We start from the raw sequence: 21,072 nt of genomic DNA on the forward strand, positions 1-21,072 counted from the left end.
GAAACGATAAAGCCGGTAAATGAAAATGAGGTTGATAATTTTCATTCATCATGCGATTAATGGATTTATTGTTTATCGGGACAGGCCTAATACTACATTATTCTGCATGGTCTTTGCCAATTTGGCCTGCTCTTTTGGCCTGCCAACTCTCCTGACCTGAACCCCATAGAGAACCTGTGGGATATTGTGAAGAGAAAGTTGAGAGACGCAAGACCCAACACTCTGGATGAGCTTAAGGCCGCTATCGAAGCATCCTGGGCCTCCATAACACCTCAGCAGTGCCACAGGCTGATTGCCTCCATGCCACGCCGCACTGAAGCAGTCATTCATGCTAAAGGATTCCCGACCAAGTATTGAGTTCATAACTGAACATGATTATTTGAAGGTTGGCGTTTTTTGTATTAAAAGCACTTTTCTTTCATTGGTGGGATGAAATATGCTACTTTTTTGGGACAGGCATTTTGGGTTTTCATGAGCTGTATGCCATAATCATCAGTATTAAAACAATTAAAGACCTGAAATATTTCAGTTGGTGTGCAATGAATCTGAAATATATGAAAGTTTCATTTTATCATTACATTATGGAAAATAATGACCTTTTATTTATCACAATATGCTAATTTTTTGAGAAGGACCTGTACAGTACTGCCACCAACTGTTCAAGGATGTGGCTCAGGACAGTCTATTCAAAATCCATCCATCCATCTATTATTTATTTGTCCCATCGGCATATGAATATGATAAAGCACTGTTTATAGATCTAGTAGAGCGCTGTATGACTGGGTAAATGAGGACACAGATTGTGTTGTAAAGCACTTTGAGTGTCTGGATAATATAGAAAGGCGCTTTATAAGTACAGTCCATTTACCGTTTGGCGGCTGTGGCTGAGTGGTTAGAGCAGTCGTCCTATAATGCAAGAGCTGGGGGTTCGATTCCACCAGCAGTCACATGTTGAAGAGTTCCTGGGCAAGACACTGAACCCCTCATTGCCTCCGATGTGTGTCCCGTCAGTGTATGAATTTGATCTAAACCACTAATTGTTCTTTGTACAGAAATAGTAAAGTGCTGTATGAGGGCATATATTGTGTTGTAAAGTGTTTGAGTATTTTGATCAGATAGAAAAGCAGTATATATCAGTAAGTACAGTCCATTATCTTTACCCACTGCTTCTATCAAAAACTTTCACATGGCTCACATTGCTCTCCTCTACGATCTGACTGCTCAACTGAGAGATGAACATCGAGCTGCAGTAAAGTGGTAAAGTTTTGGAACACTTAAAAGTGTAAGTACAAGTACAACATGCACACAGTATCAGGCCAGTACTATTCATCTCTAATTTCAGAGGAGGGTTTTTCAATAGATTGTTTTTGCACAAAACTAACAAAGATTAATTGCCCTAATGTGCAATGATGTTAGAACAGGCTCTATGTTCCCGTGTTAATGTAATAGTTATATTAATGCTTTAAATTCTAACGTTTATTTACCTATTGTGTATAACTGTTCATGCATTGCTGAGAAATAAAAATCAATAAATCTATGTTAAGATGAATTTGAATCAAACCTCACTGTGGCGGGAAATAGCGTTAAGTTTTACTTCAGCTCTGTAGTGCAACACACAATTTAACAAACTGTATGTAAACATAAAATATCAGCACATTTTAAAAGCCCACATATAAAAAAGATGGCTTTCTGTGAAAGCACTGGGCAAAAGGCAGTTGAACTTCAGTGCTGCAATTTTAATACAGACTTGTCTGCATTAAAAATTCAGAGCAAGACTTGAAGAAAGAAAAGTGGCCATATGTGGTGCGATGGTCCAAGGCCCTGCTCTCTGCAGCTCTATGCACTGTGTGCTGTACGGACAAATGCTGCCTGTGAATACCATTCACAGCCCAATGGTTGATATCAGAGGAAACTGCTTAATCTGTACCCAAGTGAAATAGTCAGAAAGTGAAATATGATATTGGTGCCAAGGAGAAAGTAAGGATTAATGAATTTTTGAATTCTCTCATTACACTCACAGTTTATACATCCATGATTGTGTGATCTGACCCCATCCTCTTGCTTTTAATCTAAAATAGAAACCAACATCACTGCATCCACACTGAGCTGCATTGTGGCTTCCGGTCTGCAGCTCAACTGACCGAAAACTCATTCGTAATCATGGACATGATTTTTATGGGTCTAAAAATTGTTGCGTTGGAATTCTGCCCTGATATGAAAGCGGCTTTTTGTCCTTCCTTTCAGCTTATTTCTGTCCTGGTGACAAAGTGGAAAAGGATGCATGTGGCAGTGTGGGTTGGACTTTAAAGAGTTCCATTTGGCAACCACTGTCTGTATCCAACATGCTCAGTGCAGGGAGCAGCTGCTGAGAAATCGTGCCGTTTCTCACTAACCCCAGGGCGTTCATAAGCAAGTATGAGCTTTGGTTCAGGGCTATAGGGGAGAAAGTGCACTCGGCTCTGCTGGCTGGGAAAGGCTCTCTGTACCCGGGGAATCTGATATGGACACCAGTTTGGCTGCAGGAGCTAAAGTGAGATAAATTCTTATGTATTTGGTCTGTCTTTTGCAGTTCAAGGTAACAGACAGACGTTTATCTTTTAGGAAATGCCTGTAGTCACATATATTCTTGAGGCATGTTTTCATCTTGAGGAAGGACCTTGAAAAGATAACGGCACAGAAAAAAAAATCAGGTGCGCTGGAATATTTTAGATAAAATTTTAAACGTTTGATAAACTAAGCAAAACCTTTTTACTATTGGGCAGCACGATGGAATAGTGGTTAGTACTGCTGCCTCACAGCAAGAAGGGTGTAGGTTCAATACCTGGTTTCATCTTTCTGTGCGGAGTTTGCATGTTCTTTCCTCCCACAGTCCAAAAATCATACTTGTTAGGTTGCCCATGCCTCCCTTGCAAAAGAGATGTGATCTCAATGGGATTTACCTTGTTAAATATAGGGTAAATATAATAATAATTAAAATTATTATTATTGATATTATTATTAAGACAAGTAAAAGGACCATAAAAATCACATTGATGAAAATGGTCAAATGTTTTACTTGCTACTGCCCAGTTAAGAGCTCAGATGCCTAAACTTTCAATGATCTTAACACCAACTAGGGAAAAGCATCTTAAGCAAAAACATCTCAAATTCATCTGTAATTATTATTAGTTTTCATTAGATTTCAATACTCGTCTCCCGGTCCAATCTACCTGCTCCCCACCCCACGACAAACATAGGTTCATCTTGCAGCAATCCATGGTGTCCACATGCTGTTTTGTCCTTTACTCATGCAGGACTAATTTAGCACGCATCACGCCAAAAACAAATGATTTAAAAGCAGTCTTAACTCAGCTGCTGCTTTATAATTTATAACCATTGCCTCTTTCAAGATTTTGTCTGATAAAACAATCTCCATATTGTTCAGATTGTGATGAATTAAAGTTTACAAAGCCCATATCCCACATCTGAACACTCTAATGAAGTGGAATTCTACTAGCTGAGGAACTTTATTTTACTGGTTTAATTTATCAATATGGAAAAAATATGCGTACATTGGAGCATTAAAGCTGAACTTATTTGTGACTGTCGTTTCCACTTTAAAATCCTTTCAAAATAAACTACAATGGCAGAAACATACATTGGGGACACTTTGTTGTTGTTTTTTTTCTTTTCAGGAGGATTTGGTGGCCTGTACGTGTTGTCAAAATTAAAACACAAAGCACTGTTGGGAAACAACTTGTCATGTCACTACCAGGTGCTGGTGTTTAAAATAAATTAATAAATTTAATAAAGAGGTCTGATGGTCTACCATTGGTTGGTGATTGTTGTGCATGTGAGCACTGTGTTCAAACTGAAAATGAATGTTCCATGTTTTCATACGCAAACGACATTAATGTTGGAAAAGAAATGATTCTATGAATAGTTTACATTAGATATTTTGTCTGTTAATCAAACCTAGAATCACTTTATTCACACTTGTTGAACAGAGCAAAAAATTACTTGACAATGGGACAAAAAGTTGACAAGAAAAAAAAAGTAGAAGAGACAGTGTAGTGCAAGAGCAGTAGAGGTCTACCATTAACCAGAGTATGTGTTCAATGTTCAACGTGTTCAACTTAATGTTACTCCAGTTATCTAACTGTTAACAATGGTGTACCACAAGGTTCTGTCTTAGGACCCAGCCTCTTCGGAATCTACATACATTACAGTTCTATGCTGATGATACAGTTGTTTATTGTCTAGCTAAAACAGTTGCTAAGGTTTTCCAGCTTTTGCAATCTGCTTTTGACATCATCCAGATTTGTTCCGTCTCAAACTTGTACTAAATGCAGACAAAACCAAAGGGATGTTGTTTTCAAACAGGAAGTCAGTCCCAGCAGTCCTTCCCTCGATTTTATCTTTGAATGGTGTTCCTTTTGAGTTTGTCGATTTGTATAAATACTTGGGTATCTTGGTCGACTCGCATCTCTCTTTTCAGCCCCACGTCAAAAACTTGGTTTAAAAAAAAAAAAAACTGAAAGAAAAACTGGGTTTCTTTTTCAGAAATAGATCCTGTCTAACTCTGAACGTTAGGGAGCACCTTGTAACTGCGACTTTCCTTCCCTCCATTGACTACAGTGTAGGGGTGCAAACCGATCAATCGGCTGGCCGATTTATCGTCCCCGATTTTCTTATTTTTGGGAAATCGGAAATCAGCTGATACTTGCATGAGAAACCGATTTTACCGATTTTTGTAGTTTTTACAACAATTGTCTTAACTTCATTTATATTTCAGAGCACTACCTCATGGCCAATTAAAACAAGTTTGTATTGTTTCTAGGATCTTGTTCAAGGGTATTTTTTCAATAAAATAATTTAGGAAAATTGAAAGTGCATTGTGACCTTAACACCTGTCAGTGTTGCTTATAAAATAAAATCTGTATCGGCAGGTCAGGCTTTTTAGAAATCCATGATCGGCCAGAAAACTGCAATCGGTTCACCCCTACTACGGTGACATCATTTACATGAATGCTCCTGCAAGCACCCTGCAGATGTTGGATGCTACCTATCATGGTGCACTAAGATTCACAACTGGCTGTAACTGCTGTACCCGTCACTGCACCCTGTATTCACTGGTTAACTGGGCATCATTAACTTCATACAGACTCTCTCACTGGTACATTTTCATCTTTAAATCACTTCTTGGTCTGCTGCCTTCATGCATCTCTTACATGTCTGAGTGAGTGCAGCTACAGCGTGCGCTCTCAGGACATTATTACCTGCAGTGTCCCCTCAGTGATAACTGAACTAAACAAAAGGGCCTTCTACTCCGCTCCCGTTTCCTGGAAATCTTACAAAAAGATCTGAATCTCTTGACCTTGACCTCTAAGTGGCTTCAACTATCTGCTAAGTTCCTGACAAAAAAACAATGCAATTTTAGTATTTTTATATTGCTTTATAATTTAGCGTTTTTATTTTTTATTTTTTACATTTTCTTCTATTTATTTTATTTTTTTCAATTTATATGCCTTATTTTGTGATTGTCTACTGTTACTGTCGTAGACTGTTGTCATCATTCTTTGTTAATAACAGGTCTCTCTTATAAATTAGTCCTCGAGGCTCATTGAGACTAACCTGTATAAATAAGGGTTGAATTGAAAAAGAGTATAAAAATGTATTTAACATGTATTTATTTTATCTTCTGTTTGGTTCAAAGGTACGACCTGTTAAAGAAGCAGCTTTTCCTGCTGGAGGAGGCGGAGGGAGGTTTTGACAATTTCACACGAAGTTACCGGACCTTCGGTGTGCAGCGGCACTCCGACAACAGCCTGTTTTTTAAGGAGTGGGCTCCAGCTGCTGAGGCCCTCTTCCTTACGGGTGACTTCAGTAAGTAGCTTGAGGGAATCCGTATCCCTAAGACGAGTTTGATGCGAAATTTAGGTTTTGACCTAAGATTTCCTGTGATTTATTGCTGCCAAGTACTGCACAAGCTGCATTTTTAGATTAGTGTTTCATTACATGCAGCAGTTCTTAAGAAACTGTTCCTTCCTTGATGTAAAAATGCGTTAAAGATGAGTTGCAGCTGTAACCCCATTGCTTCATTTCTCTTGCGACCAGTTCTTTATTGTGTTCGGAAATTTCATTTGTCTTGACAGCTGTCTTTGTGTTTTAAATAAGTGTGCAACAGGCTCATTGAAGTTCCAGAAATCAGATGCAAAAATAAATCGGTATGCCGAATAATGAATACAGTGTCAAAAAGTTAAGCTGTTTCAATGTGTTGACCAATTAGAAAGAGATTTCACTGCAAACAAAGAGTAGTTTATCAGCATGGAACATTTTAAAACGAAAATTAAAACTCCTGAAGTCAAACGAGGGTAAAAATGCATGCTGATTTATTTTGAAAAATCCAACTGGGATGTGAAAGTGTGGAAGATATTGATTACTCTGGATAAACTTGCATATTAAAAGCTGATCTTTTGAATGTGGGAGTATTGGTTAATATTTTAGTAGCTGGTTATTTCATCATCATTGCTTGAAAGTTGTTGAAAGAGTGCAGCCTGCATGTTTTTCACTGAAATCTCCTCTCCCTCAGGTCCTGACACTGAAAGTAAATTGAAGTCAATAGACTTTTGGATGTTATTTTTGTAGGTGTTGGGAATGCCTTTTGGGAAACAAATGGGGAAAATATCAATAACAGAGTATTTTTTATCAAATAGTCTATTAGGTTGTACAAAGTATTATATCATTCTTAGTTTATTTTCAGTGTTTTAACAAAAATTTAGCTTAAACATACACATTTTATTTAATATTAATAAAATTGTAGCATTAGTTGTTTTCATCTTTACACTGACTTGGCATTAGTATTTTTTATTTTTTATTAATGAAGACTATAGAGAAAGCAATTGGGGGGAGTAGTGGCTCAAAGGTTAGAGAATGTGGGCTGGTTCAACTCCCCAGACCACCATCAGAAAATGTGGGCAGGAAAGGTGAAACGTCCTTTTTTGGCCCATTCTGGGCCCTTGAGCAAGGCCCTTAACCCCCACCATCTGCTCCCCTGGGTGCCCTAGATGCCAGCTCTCTGCTCCACACAGAGGGCTGTGGTAGCTCGGTGGTCGCATCAGGAAGGGCATCTGGCGTAAAAACAATTGCCAAGTCTTTGTGTGAGTTAGCTCACTGTAGCGACCCCCTGAGGAAGGGAGCAGTCGAAATAAAACTAACAAAAAAAGTAAAATAAATAAAAAATAAAGAAAGCAATTCTTTTTTTAATGCAGCTGTGTATCTAATTCATAACTGTTGAACACTGACGTTGGATACAATTTAAGGTTTTATTTATTTTTATTATGAAATATCTGAAATAAGTACTGAGCTTTTTATTATTGCAGAGAAGCACAAACAATTCAAACAGCCACACTGAGGTCATTGAATATTTGCCTTTATTTGAATATTTTAGATAATATCTAACATTCTGCTAGTTCAGTCAGAATAAAATCTCACTGAGCCCTATATGCTCTTTGTTTTTCCCTGCATGGCCAGATTATACTTTTGTCCCAACAGACAGTATAATCTGGAACCGATGGGTGCAGGCAGATGGCTGCATGTACCAACCCACCAAGGTTCTGTCTTTTTCCCAATGACTGTGACAGCTTGTGAGCTGCAGTATTCTGACATGGAGCTATTCAGGCTTCTGAACTGTTTGTGTCACCACATTGTTCCTCTGAAGTTTTGGTGGCTCTGGTCAGTCACAAAGAAAAACACCCAGAGTATTTGGTGTGCTGACCAGTTCTACATGTAAGTTCATGCTCAATAACCCAGGTAGAAAATCCAACAAGTTTCAGTCAGGTCACCTGGATGCTTTTTTTTTTTTTTCTTAGATGTTTCGTCCTTCATCCATAGGACTTCATCAGTCCGAGAAGCCACAACAAACTCAGTCCCACAAGCCGCACACTTACATAGTGGACCAACCAGTTTGCTGGTGATAAGATGGATTCTGGGGCCCTCCCTCCCTAGACCTGTCACGATAAACAATAAATCAATTAATAGCACGATAATTGAAAATTATCAACCTCATTTTCATTTATTGGCTTTATCGTTTTTTCATTTTTTTCTTTTCTCTTTCTACTGAAGACACTGGATGACAAAAAGCTCAACTCCGGTGCTCTTCACGGACCCCTCCCTTTCTCTTTTCTCTTTAAAATCAATTTGAACTGTCCAAAATCAACATTTTTGGATTGTTGAAAGCAGGTAAGCTGAGAAGTTAAGCTATGAGCTAAGCTAACAGGCCGACCTCGGGGAAAACAACTCCATCTTGTCGAAGCTCCAAAATTCACAGTTGAAATCTGTCCCTCTAAAATAGTTTTTCTCTGCAAAAAGAAGCTGAGAACTTGTTTACTGATATTTTATTAAAAGCTTTGTGTGAAAAAATGCTATGCTAAAGAGCTCAAACCACACCAAGCATCCGCCATTTTGAGAACTGAATCGAGACAGCCTATGTCACATCACAGGGCTTCCCTCCCATTTTTCTTAGACACGCTGCTCGCTCCCTCACTATCCATCCTTCAGTTCAAACAGTCTTATACTGCCATCGAAAAAAGGTACTACACACAAAACAAATTAACAAACATTTCTTCTTAAATTTGACAATAATTACTAATTATTGTCAAATTTCAAACAATATAATTTATCGCGATAATTTCTGAGACAATTAATTGCTCAGCAAAATTTGTTATTGTGACAGGCCTAGCCTTCTCCCCCATTGACCCCTCTGAGGCAGCCATAGCCAAAGTGGTTCAAAACATCAAAGTTCATTCTCAATAATCCAGGTAAAAAGTCCAACAAAGTTCAGTCAGTTCAGTCAAAGTTCAGGATGAAGGATGAAACATCTCAACAAACAAAAGAAACCGTCCAGATGGCTTGACTGAGCTTGGTTGGAGTTCTGCATGTGTTACAAGGACAATCACACAAGGAGAAGTCCAGCAGTACTGCCAGCACAAAGTTACTCCACTGATGTTGAAAGATCCAGAGAAAACCCGAGAGCAGTGATTGGCCACGCCCTGGCTCTTTCATTGCGCTGGTCGTAGATAAAATTGTTTCCTCTACTCACCAGGATCCAGAGCACTCGCCAGGACACACACAATAAGAAAACTACCTATATTCTTATACACAATACAACTCCTACCCACTTGAATATCTTGCACCAAAAACATTAAGGTTTACTTCTATTCCCGGTTCAGTTCCAGTCTAGAAGAACTTGGAAAATCTCATCTCGAAAATCTAAAGCTTTCACTGTTCAAATCCCACAGCGACGGAGACATCGATGTACCGCTTGTCTTTCTTGGAAACCTTTGATTATATGTAATATTCATACAAGTTATTGAACACACATGCTGCTGTAGTAAAGCAATACTATTAAAACATGCCTGCATACAACACATAAGCTTTACAAAACAAAATAAAATGTAGCTCTTGAAAATGCAGATTAAACCCAGAGGTGGCGAACAAATTTCTTAGTATTTCAGGGCGTACCAGATTTCTAAATGTGTCTGTGATGACATTCCTGTGCTGTTGCACTGGCAACATATGAGTTTTTTTTTTTTATCAACTAGTTTCATATGATAATGGTTTGCTAGAAAAGAGAGAAGGAACTTTAACAATAACAAAGAATTTAGACCCAAAACCCGGGGGTCCAAAAAGAGTAAATGATTCAAATGGAAAGCTAACTTGTCAAGGACAAACTTCATGAAATTGTTGTCCCTTGGGGAGACAAAAGTTTTGCACAGAGCACTGTAGCACCATACAACTCTTATCTTTATGCAACAGTAAAGTAGTGATACGAGTATTGGTAAAAATGGCAGTGCCGTTTGATTGCTATGTGCAAAACTGAAATGCGTCAGTTATGTTTTTGTCCATTTTTGTGCTAGTTAGTTTGGTTTTTGCCGTCCACTCACTCCACATTCTTCCCACTTCCTTTTTCTTTTTAATTATCTTCCCAGGACCTTAGGCAACCGCTCAATTTCAACATTCAATTCTGTGAGAGATTACATTTTGACACGGCTCAGTCATATTATTTGATTTCAATTTCATAGCAAATGTGGAAACAGCCCAGCAGCCCTAGTCATGAATATGGTGCAGGCTGGGATGCATAATGCACTGTTTTTCTGGGAAGTTTTAAGCAAAAGCAGATAAATAAATTGTAAATAAATAAATAAAACAAATTGAACTGCCTGTGAAAGGTGCTCGAGTTGCACCCAGTTACGTCTCGAATATCTTCTGCGCTTCATTTCTTTTTACCATTTGTTTAGTCTCTGCTTATGAATAGTGAGCAAAGAAGACATTATGAAATGAAAACATCATTAAAAGTCCGACTACGATGGTCACTTTATAATAAACGTTTTGTGTTGTCAGTCAGTGACTGTTGGCTGTGTAGTATCAGCAGATTACAAATGTGATGCAACTTTGTTGCTCCCTCAGAGATGAAACTCAAAGAGCGGTCTAACAAGGTTAAATCAGGTCCTCTGGACGGATTCTTCTTTTGTTGAAACATTTCGTCTTTTATCCACAAGACTTCTTCAGTCTGTTTTGCTCTAGGTGCAGGGTTTTCAGTTTTTCTTTTACGTATTTGTTTCAGAATGATTCCCACAACTAATACACATTAGCTATCGCTGAATGGCAAAAACGCTGTCTCTTTTACAGAAACTGAGCCAAAGTTTGATGCATTAAAACACTCCAAATGTGCAACAAATTGATATTACACACACAGTTATTGCACTTATTCAGTTCTTATACAGTTTTTGTTAAGTTCAGTAACGACTGACGGATAAAAACTATTAAGTCAGTTTGTTCTTCTCTTGATTGATCTGTACCTTTACTTTGATGGTCACAGTTCAAACAGATCATGTCCAGGGTGAGACGCAGTGGCGACTTTAGCCTCGTTTTCGGGGTGCTCAAGCATCCCTAAATTTTAACAGCACCCCTGGGTGGGGGGCGGGGAAATCATCATTAGGATTGTGTAAGAAAGCTTAGTTCTCAAACCTTAGCTTAGATTCACTAAAATATTTAATAAATTTAGGATAAATGACGCAAACAGGCCAGTAAAATCTATGATTTTATTGCATAAGTTGGATCCTCTATGCCACCTGTCAATCAATCCAGTAGGCTTGTCAGCAACTGACCAATCGGTGATCTCAGTTTGTCCTGAAGTGAAATGCCCCTTACCTTCAGAACTTGGTGGTGGCGGTGGTGGTGGTGGTGGTGGGGAGTGGTTAGAATGTGTGAGAGAAGTGGAGCGTGCTCTGTTCACACAAGGAGAGCTGTTGGTCAGGCTACTTCTTATGTTATGTTTGTTTATTTGACACATGCAGGTTAACACAAGGTCAACAATGCAAAGAAATGAAAAGTACAAAATAAAGTACCAAAAAGTAATATGTTATTGAGAAATATAGTCAATAACAAAATGGGAGAACATAATGGTGCAAATAGGATGCATGAGGATAAATAAGTATTTCACAGGTAGTACTATTAGCTTAATGTTAGCCTCTTGTTGTGCCGTGCTCTCTAAAATAGTTATTGAATCAAGTGTTTACTTATGTAGGTAAATGTAGATGTTTAAAAACTCATTTAAACACACCAGAATGCAAGAAATGACATCTACTTTATTCATAATTTCTGGGGGAGAAACCCCAGACCCCCCCAACATTGTCCCCCTCCACACACACACACACACACACACACACACACACTACAAATGCTTTTGACACAAATGGACACTGTGTTGTTCATGGCAAGAGCCATTATCAACACTGGGGGCTGAGCACCCCTAAAGGTTAGATTGTAGAATCGCCCTGGTGAGTTGTGTCCTTTAAGATGTTGTGGACTTTTCCTATGCTGCAGGAGCTGTGTAGATCTTCCAGTGAGAGAAGAGCCCACAATCTTTTGGGCTGTGTTGATAACTCTCCGGAGTGATTTCCTCTGAACCACTGTGCAGCTAAGATGCCACACAGTGAGGCAGTATGTTAAGATGCTCTCTGTGGAGCATCAGTAGAAAGGCACCAGCAGTCTCTGGGTGATGTTGTTTCTCCTGAGCACTCTCAAGAAGTACAGTCTCTGCTGGGCCATTTTCAGCATCTCAGAGGAGTTCACGCTCCAGGTCAGATCCCCCTCAATATGGACTCCCAGGAAACAGTAGTCATCTTTTCTCTCCACACTGTCTCCACTTATAATCAGGGGTGGGACCGCCATTTTCTTTTTCCTCAAGTCGAGGATCAGCGCCTTAGTTTTTGAGGTGTTGAGGAGCAGATTGTCCCCCCTGCACCAAGCAGTCAGTTGTTCCGCCTGGTCCCTGTAGGCGGACTAATGAGTCATGAGGCGTGATGAGATCACGCAAAATGTTATTTTCAAGGTCAGACTAAAACAACCACAACTCAGTCATTGCTCAACATGATTTTAGTCTAAAACTCTGGCATGAAAGGCAGTGGGTGATATGCATTCCTCCAAGAAATGATAGACCTTGATTATACTGTTAATTAAGAAAAGAACTGTGATTGATCTGCAGCTTGTCCAAGGTGTTCCCCTCTCCTCTATAACTGCTGGAGAAAGTCACCAACTCCCCACAAGCCTGAAGTAGAGGCAATTAAAGATCATGTGACCGCATTAAAAAAACAAGTTTGGTCACTCGAGACATTGTTGTGTCCTCTCATAATAAACAAAAACTACAAACAGTTATTTATTTATTTATTTACATTTGACTGTAACTACTTTGGAAACCATTCAGCTATTTTATTTGTTCATAAATCAAATCAAAATGGTCAGCTTGTTCAGAAGATTACCATTATAGCTTAATTTTTGTAACTATTATTATTATTATTATTATTATTATTATTATTATTGGTCCTAGACCTTTGCTCTGCGTAATCTGCTTCATTCAATGGATTATTGAGCATGAACTTTGATGTTGCTTCATTCTACCTGCTTCAATTTTTTTACTTTAATTTTAGATTTTAGCTAATGTTTGGCTAGTTTTAGCTGTTCTGCTAATTTAGGCATTTGTATTGTTCTGCTTTTAGCTTTTAGTATTAGTTTAGGTAATTTTAGCATTTGTTCCTATATTTTCAACTTTATTTATTCAGTTTGTTTTTTCAGCAAAGCCACTGAGCACTCATTCACACTGCATTTTTGCATAAATGCACTTTTAGTCATTTTTTGGTTGTTTATTTAAAAGTGTTTGTTAGAAAGTGGTAGTGGGACAAACAATGAAAATGCAGCATCCATGTGAACTAATAAAACACTCAACAAAAAGCAAAATTATAAGACAGTGTTGGTTTTTTTAAATTATTCTCTTATGAACTTGAATGACTAAATTTACTTAAATTGCTACAAATTAAAATAAAATCAGTTTTGCTAAAATATTACAATATTCCTTTTTGTGTTTTTCTTTTAGATGGCTGGGACAAATTCTCCCACCCTTACACCAAAAAAGAATTCGGCAAATGGGAGCTGATTATTCCACCCAAGCATGACAACTCTCCAGCCGTGGATCATAACACCAAACTCAAGGTAGAGAACAGAACGTCTTCGTGCTTATTGTCACGTCCTCGCCGAGCGTCATCGGGCCGTGGCGGCGCTGACAGTTGTCGCCATCAGGTTCGGCGAGATTACATGTCGTGCGGTGTCTTATGAACCAAGTGTAACTTAGTGTGTTGCCATCAGCAACATGTCATAATCACAGTGCGGGAGTGAGATTGTTGTATGTACACAGACTGCACAGTGGAGGGTAGATGCACGCGAAGTGCCCAACTGATGGCTTTGTTTTCAGCTTCCGTCTGTGGCAGGCTCCCCTCAGGGCTGTGTGCTGCGTTTGTCTGCTACACCAGCCCACAGTTGGCGTACATGATTGGTTTTAAGCTCCAGTAAAACTATTCCTCAGGGTTAAATAGAAAAGATGCCCCTCCCTCTTACGCATTGTCTCAGCATGGATGAGAAATAACCCAGAATTGCGATGCCAGGCATGAAGAGGATGGCACCGCAACAACACTCTCCTCTCCTTGGGAATGGGTCACCATTGGCACACGCCTTCGCCCTGGACAGGCTGCCCAACACCCATTGTCTGCAGAGGTCATGCTAAGGACGATAAGAAGCAGATGGAAACGCTGGCACCTGGCGTTTCCTTGCGCACCCCCGCTGCCTCTCAATGGCTGTCTTGCTGTGAGCTCCACTTTTGAATTAGTTCCACAGCTCTCCCTTGTGGACGCGGTAGCCTAGCTCCAGTCACTCTCATGGAGAGCAGTTTGCCCTCCCAGCACCCTTGCTCAGGGCCTGATGTATTTTGTTTTTTTTTGTTGTCTTCCCATAAACAAAAAGTGTTCCTCTACAACCAGCTTTTAATAATTCAAGTACGGTAGACTGCAGGAAAGTGAACTAAAATATTATACAAGTGATTTTTCATCTGCGCCTTAGTTTTTGCTCATCAGGCACCCCTTCAGGCTGCCCAGCAGTCAAAGATTTTTTTTAAATATCTCTAATGCTGGCCAATTTATCTGAAGGTCCAGTGCTCTGATGGGCTGTATGCCAGTCCATTTATCCAACTATCTTTTCCTAATCCTGTAAACTATGAGGCATGTCATACAGGGAACCAGGCAGCTAACCCCAGGGTGGGCTGCCCATAATGAATAAACCCCAGAGGGGAGTCTGGCTACTGGCTCGCAGGCAGGTGGCACTGGAACGGTCATTACTTCACAACAACAGCTAGATTTACTTGGGTTCTATTGCCTGTTTCTGCAGGGGACAAAATGGGGAGAACACTGACTGTGGCTAATACATCGATTTCTTGGTGGGCTATGCCAACTCCCACACTGCTTTTCTTTCTCATTTTACAACGAAGGCAAAGTCACTTGTCAGATTTCAGAATGTTTATTTATTAACAATTTCCGAAGCCGAATTGCAGACAGAATAGATGAAACTCAAAGAATGATTTAGATGTCCAATTTTTTCCCCCCCCCGAATTGCTCCCTGGCTCAAACCCCTTCTGGAGATATGTCAATGAATCGCTGTGATAAAACCTATAAAAGAGGTAAATATAATACGACATAATCACCGCTGAATTCAGGTTCACACAGACGAGCGTTCTGGTTCAATACTGTAGCTTTTTGTGTTTTCTGCGCTCGTCTGAGAAACGGACGCATTAATTTGAGAGTTTTGCAGCGGGGAACAGGAAGTTGTGTAGAAGGGAGATGCTTTTTATGATGAAAGACTTTTTAAAAATGTTTGGTTTATTGGTTGAACAATCTGCACCATCTCTCTCTGTAACGGATGGGGAGTAACGGCACAGTTTTACGATGTAAGCATTTCATGGCTGGAAGGCGGAAATAAATGCAGACTGTAAGATCGCAAACATCCAGTGGAAAAACACGAAGACTCAGATTAATATTGAATTCTTGATTTTTTTGGGGGGCATTATACGTTTTCATTGTTAATCGTAGGTGTTCTTTACTTGTTGCGATACTTTATCTCTTTGGTTTGGCCTTTTTTTTTTTTTTTTGCTGTTTATTGTTCAGATTTGATTTTTTTTCCATCACACCGAAAGTTTTGTCTTCATCCAGTAATTTTCTATCATTCTTTTAGTGTCCTTTCTAAAACACAACACTCATTTATCTTATTTCTCCAGGTGGTCGTTCACACCAAGGAGGGTGAGCGCCTTTACCGGATCTCGCCGTGGGCGAAATATGTGACGAGGGAGGAGAAGTCGGTCATCTATGACTGGGTTCACTATGATCCCCCTCAGCCTTACGTTGTAAGTTGGAATTTAGTGGACATTTAAATGTTTTCAGTGAATATAATTTTTGGCTGTTTGTGTATTCGCTTTTACATGTCATTTTTATGTAAATTGATAATTTTGCGTGAAAACCTTTAAAGACCTACCATTCATTGAATAAATTAAAATTGCTGACTTCCTTTCATGGCAGAGCTTTAGACCAAGATCTCAGAGTATGGGTTCAGGATGATGCTCTGACCACACCACATCTTAGCCTAATGGTTGTAAAATTGACCGAGTTATAGCCATTTGTGTTTGCGAACGTCCGTTAGCTGTGGTGACCATCTTGAATTGGGTTGACTCCAAATATTATATGTTTTATCTTTATTTATTACCGTTATTTAGGGCCAGTGAACCAGTTGGTAGAGCTGTTGCCTTTCTGCGAGAAGGTTGCCGGTTCTAATCCTGGTCCAGGACTTTTCTGGGTGGAGTGCATGTTCTTTATGTGCATGTGTGGGTTTTCTCCGGGTACTCCGGTTTCCTCCCACAGACCAAAAACATGCAACATGCATGTTAGGCTGATTGGTAAATGGTCCCTAGGTGTGAGAGTGAATGGTTCTTTGTCTCGTTTGTCTCTGTGTCCCTGTGATGGACTGGAGACCTGTCCAGGGTGTCCCCTGTCTCTCACACAGTGATGGCTGGACATGGGCACCAGTGACTCCCGCGACCCCAAAAAAAGGAATAAACAGGTAAAGAGAATGGATGGAACCTTTATTTAACCAAGTAAATCCCATTGAGATCAGAACTTTTTTATAAGGGAGGCCTGGGCCTGAAGTTTTTTTTTCCTTTACTTTGGGAGGAAACTGGAGTACCTGGACAAAACTCCTACACACAGAAAGACGGAACTGGGAATTGAACATAAAATCTTGCTGTGAGGCAACCGTGCTAACCACTAAGCCATTGTGCTTCCCACTGAAAACAATATTTGAAACTTTGATTAATACCAGATTTTTAAGTCGATGTTTGATTTATGTTTGTACCCCATTACAATTTTATTGTTTGAAACTTATTTTTATTTTATTTTTTACAAAAAAGTTATTCACGTTGATCAAAATTACGTCAGGTCCTCTGGACTGTTTTTGTTGAAATCGTTTGTCTTTCATCCAAAAGACTTCATCAGTCCAAGGAGCTGCAAGAAACTCAGTCTTATAAATAGCACCTTCTCATAGTGGGTCAACCAGTTTGATGGTGCTCTGGTAGTTTCTGTAGTCCGCCCTCTCCCCCATCATCTCGCCCTCTCCCCCATCATCTCGCCCTCTCCCCCATCATCTCGTTTGTGGCAGTCATGGCCAACGTGGTTGAAAATATCCTGATTCGTGCTCAATAATCCAGGTAAAAAAATCCAACCAAGTTAAGTCAGGTCCTCTGGACGGTTTCTTTTGTTGAAACATTTTGTCTTTCATCCAAAAGACTTCTTCAGTCCAAGGCCATTTCTACTTGAAACGAGTCAGTGGGGGAGAGGGTGGACTACAGAAACCACCTGAGCACCATCAAACAGGTTGACCCATTATGAGAAGGGGCCATTTACAGTTTCTTGCAGCTCCTTGAACTGATGAAGTCTTTTGGATGAAGGACGAAACGTTTCAACAAAAAGAAACCATCCAGAAGACCTGACTTAACTTTGTTGGATTTTTCACCCTGGATTATTGAGCATGCATCAGGATACTTCACGTTGAGTTCACCGTCTCTTCTCTACGTGGACTCTTCTATTGTACATTTCCCTCCCACAGTAATTAAGTGACTACTTCATTTTATAAAATTAGTCTCACGTGTCGTTTGTGAAGCTGTTGCTTTAATCTTAAAGTGGATCCTGGATGCTACAGATTTAAGAGGGCCTGAATGTGTTTCAATGCTACTTGATGTTCTTAGCTCAAGAGTGAACTGGGGGAGGGGGCACTAAGAGGCCATTAGCGTCCACCTTGCTTTCCTTATCGTTCCTTATTCAGCACGGTTTTAATTAGAGAGGTCCTCTTATGGGCTGCATGTTTGTTTTATTTAAAAGTTTCTCAGTCGTGTATTTCAGCTACAGGGTTCAAGCACTCGTGGGTAATTATCTGGAAATTTCTATTTTATGAAAACAAATCCCTCGCCTGTTGCATAGCAGAAAAAGGTAACGTTAGATATGCTAATGACCAACGTATGCACGGAGTGATTCAGTCCCACGCATTTTGGTTTCTCAGGAGGTGTGTTTTGAAGCATCTGTTTCACACTTTGCATTGCTTTTCTGCCTACCTTTGGTTTTTCCCTCCAGCACATCCACCCTCGGCCCAAGAAACCCGCAAGCCTGAGGATTTACGAGGCTCATGTGGGCATCGCTTCACCAGAGCCAAAGATTGCCTCATACACAAACTTTACATATAACGTGCTTCCACGAATTAAAGACTTGGGTAAGGTTTGAGAAAACTTCACCTCCAAAATATTCGTTTTCTTCCTTTTGACCTTCCTACAACCTTACTGGCCTTTTTGAGTTTAATACTCGTCAAACCACATTTGTTGACTTGGTTCGAAATAATTTAACACCTCCTCTTGACAAAAGAAAGTGAAGCAATAAGACGATCATATACCTTCATACACATGCCTGAACTTCAGAAAAAATGAAATAAAAGCACCTGCCTGTCTGTTAACACTGGCCTGGAACATAATAGACATGCCATGCTGCAGCGAGTGCCACTGTTCCTCCAGGATCACCATTTGCTGTGGCAGACCTGTCAAACTCCCTCTGTTTCAAAAATAAAAAAGCAAAGCAACAACCTTTTGTATTGGCAGGACCCAAAGAAACTGCTGACCACTGGGCAGTGTTTTAAAAAGAGGCTTCCACAGTTCAAGTTGTAGCAAAAAGCAAAACTGACAACTTGTTTCCATTTCCATGACCATGACTCCAACAGCCAACAGTGGAGGAAAATATCATTTCTTTACCTTGTTCCTCACTCAACAACCAATATGATGCAAACTTGTTTAGATTTGCTTTAGTACTTTCATCATGATGCATTGTTGCATTTAATAAAAATATTTTATGCCATATTATATTGAATTACCTGCCCTTCCGTTTTCCTTATTTTTTCTTTTTGTTCAACTCAATAAAAACCTTACCACATCTTTTCTTTGCTACAAACAGATATTAAAGTTTATTTATTGAAATCAGTAAATGAGTACATTTTTACTGACAAAATATTTTAACATCTTTAAATTAATAAACTTACTTTACTGCATACTAGGGATGTGCGATATGGCATGAAATTCATATCGCGATATCTAGTGTGATGGCGATAACGATATACATCACGATATGTTTTTGGTATAAAACTTACAATAGGAATGAAACAAAAGCATAGGGTGTCATTTTGCCATCATTTCTTTTGAAAACTGCTATACCACAAAATGATCTCAATCAAGAAAATTCCACAACTAGGTTCAGAGAGTTTTAAAATAATTAACAAATCAAGTATTAGGCTTCTTTCTTGTAGTGCAAAACAGTGCAAAAGATATCAAATGTAGTTTTAGCCATATGTTTTAAACAAAAGAATGTTAACTCAAAAGTTTCCAGTCTTCTCACTTAAGAAATGAACAGCAACAGAGCAGCATTTTACACTGAAAACACTTAACCCTCCAACCCTCCAGTGGGCGTCTCCTTCCATTTTAAGGAGAGCTGACACAAAATGGCGACCAGTTTCCTCTGTGGCTTTGACCAGAGGGTCTTGCAGTAAAACCACACAACACATCGTTCTTTTCACAGATCAGAGAGCAGGTTTAACCTTTTTATTTAGCACAAATGCACTCTCTAAAGCTGACAAACGCTTACTTTAACTTTCGACGGAACAGCGTTTTGCGCTTCCGTCCAAATACGGCAACAGTACGGCAAGCCGGCCATAGTTGGCGTGTAACGGTTAAATCTAACAACTCTGATTTTACATCAGACAACGTTACTGTGGTTAGCCGGTAGAAGACAAATTTTTATCATAGGCTAAATGTCTATCGTTTATACCATGTACCGGATATATTGCATATTACTACTGTGTATTACTATAAGTACTACTTTACTCATACTTGTTAGAAATGTCCTGATTCAATTTCAAGTATGAAATCAGGTGACAACTAACACATTTTTATTTTTTCTCGATTGGTATCAGGTTAGTTGGGAATTACTTTTTTTTATGTTCAGTGCACCAAAGTTCATGCTCATTAATCCAGGTATAACTCCAACAGTGTTCAGTTCGGTCATCTGGATGGTTTCTTTTGTTGCTGAGACGTTTGATCTTTCATCCGAAGGTCTTCTTCAGTCTGAGGAGCCCACCAAACCAAACTGAATCCCACAAACGGCTCATTCCCAAAGTGGGAAAAAAAACAGTTTCCTGGTGATAAGATGGCCTCCAAGGCCTGCCCTCTGCCCCATCAACTCCCCTAAGGCAGACCATGCCAAAGTGGTTCCAGATGACCTGACTGAATACGTTCAGTGCAGTACTAAACTAGCATCTGAGTAATTAGACTTCAGGCATAGGTGTGGATTAGCCAAGATATTTCAAAACCAGTGTAGCAGCGTTGTTCTTTTATTTTTTTTCTTATGCCAAATGAAATGCAGAAACCAGGACAAGTTGATGAGATCAACTTAACCCAGAGTTAAACGGTTTAGCAAGATGCAAAAACAAAAATTAGTTTTTTCAACAACTAAAGACAGACAAATTTGCCAGTTTGAAAATGGTAGATTAAAGATGCAAACCCAGAGTTGTATTGAAGTAATCAATGTGAGTGGTTGTCACATATATATGGGATATTTGTGTTATCATGCATAATAAACACACAAGGCAGATACTTTGCTTACACAAATAAAATAATTACAACCTAATAATAATGCTGAATCAGTGGAGCACGTCCCTGATGAAGGTAATGGAAAATAGCATCACTGTATCATGTTCCAGTCAACAGCATGATGGTGATGCATTCAGACTCATTACAGTACAAACTGCTGTGTATAGTGTATTTATGGAACAGTTACCAGTTTATGTTATACTCTAGTTCTATTTCAGAAGTTGTTTAGATTATTTGCATTTTATATTTTCACCGAAAATGTAATACTAATTGCAAATGAAAACTAATGTTTAATTCTATAGAATAAAAAAAAAATACCTATAAGACATTCTTAGATTTAAAGATATATCCAATAAAGGCCAGTGCAAAAATGCAAAAACATTTACAGATAGTTTTTCTTCAAAACAAACCTAATAAACATCATGAACAGCAGTTGCTACTTGTTGCATAAAGAGCTACTGACATAAGAATGCACTGATTTTACTATA

The 21,072-nt window shown here is 39.2% G+C and overlaps 1 protein-coding gene across 1 annotated transcript in view; it reads left to right on the plus strand.

Moving 5' to 3' along the window:
• The window catches only part of gbe1b (glucan (1,4-alpha-), branching enzyme 1b), a 149,395-nt gene that overhangs the window by 15,575 nt on the left and 112,748 nt on the right, over positions 1–21,072 (plus strand). The window contains exons 2-5 of the mRNA XM_037677622.1: positions 5,696–5,865; positions 13,412–13,527; positions 15,635–15,760; positions 18,033–18,168. Of these exons, the coding sequence (XP_037533550.1) occupies positions 5,696–5,865; positions 13,412–13,527; positions 15,635–15,760; positions 18,033–18,168 (548 nt within the window). The remainder of the gene's footprint in view (positions 1–5,695; positions 5,866–13,411; positions 13,528–15,634; positions 15,761–18,032; positions 18,169–21,072) is intronic.

The sequence above is a fragment of the Nematolebias whitei genome, chromosome 6 (genome assembly GCF_014905685.2).
Source record: "Nematolebias whitei isolate Nwh7 chromosome 6, NemWhi1, whole genome shotgun sequence".
Classification (NCBI taxonomy): domain Eukaryota; kingdom Metazoa; phylum Chordata; class Actinopteri; order Cyprinodontiformes; family Rivulidae; genus Nematolebias; species Nematolebias whitei.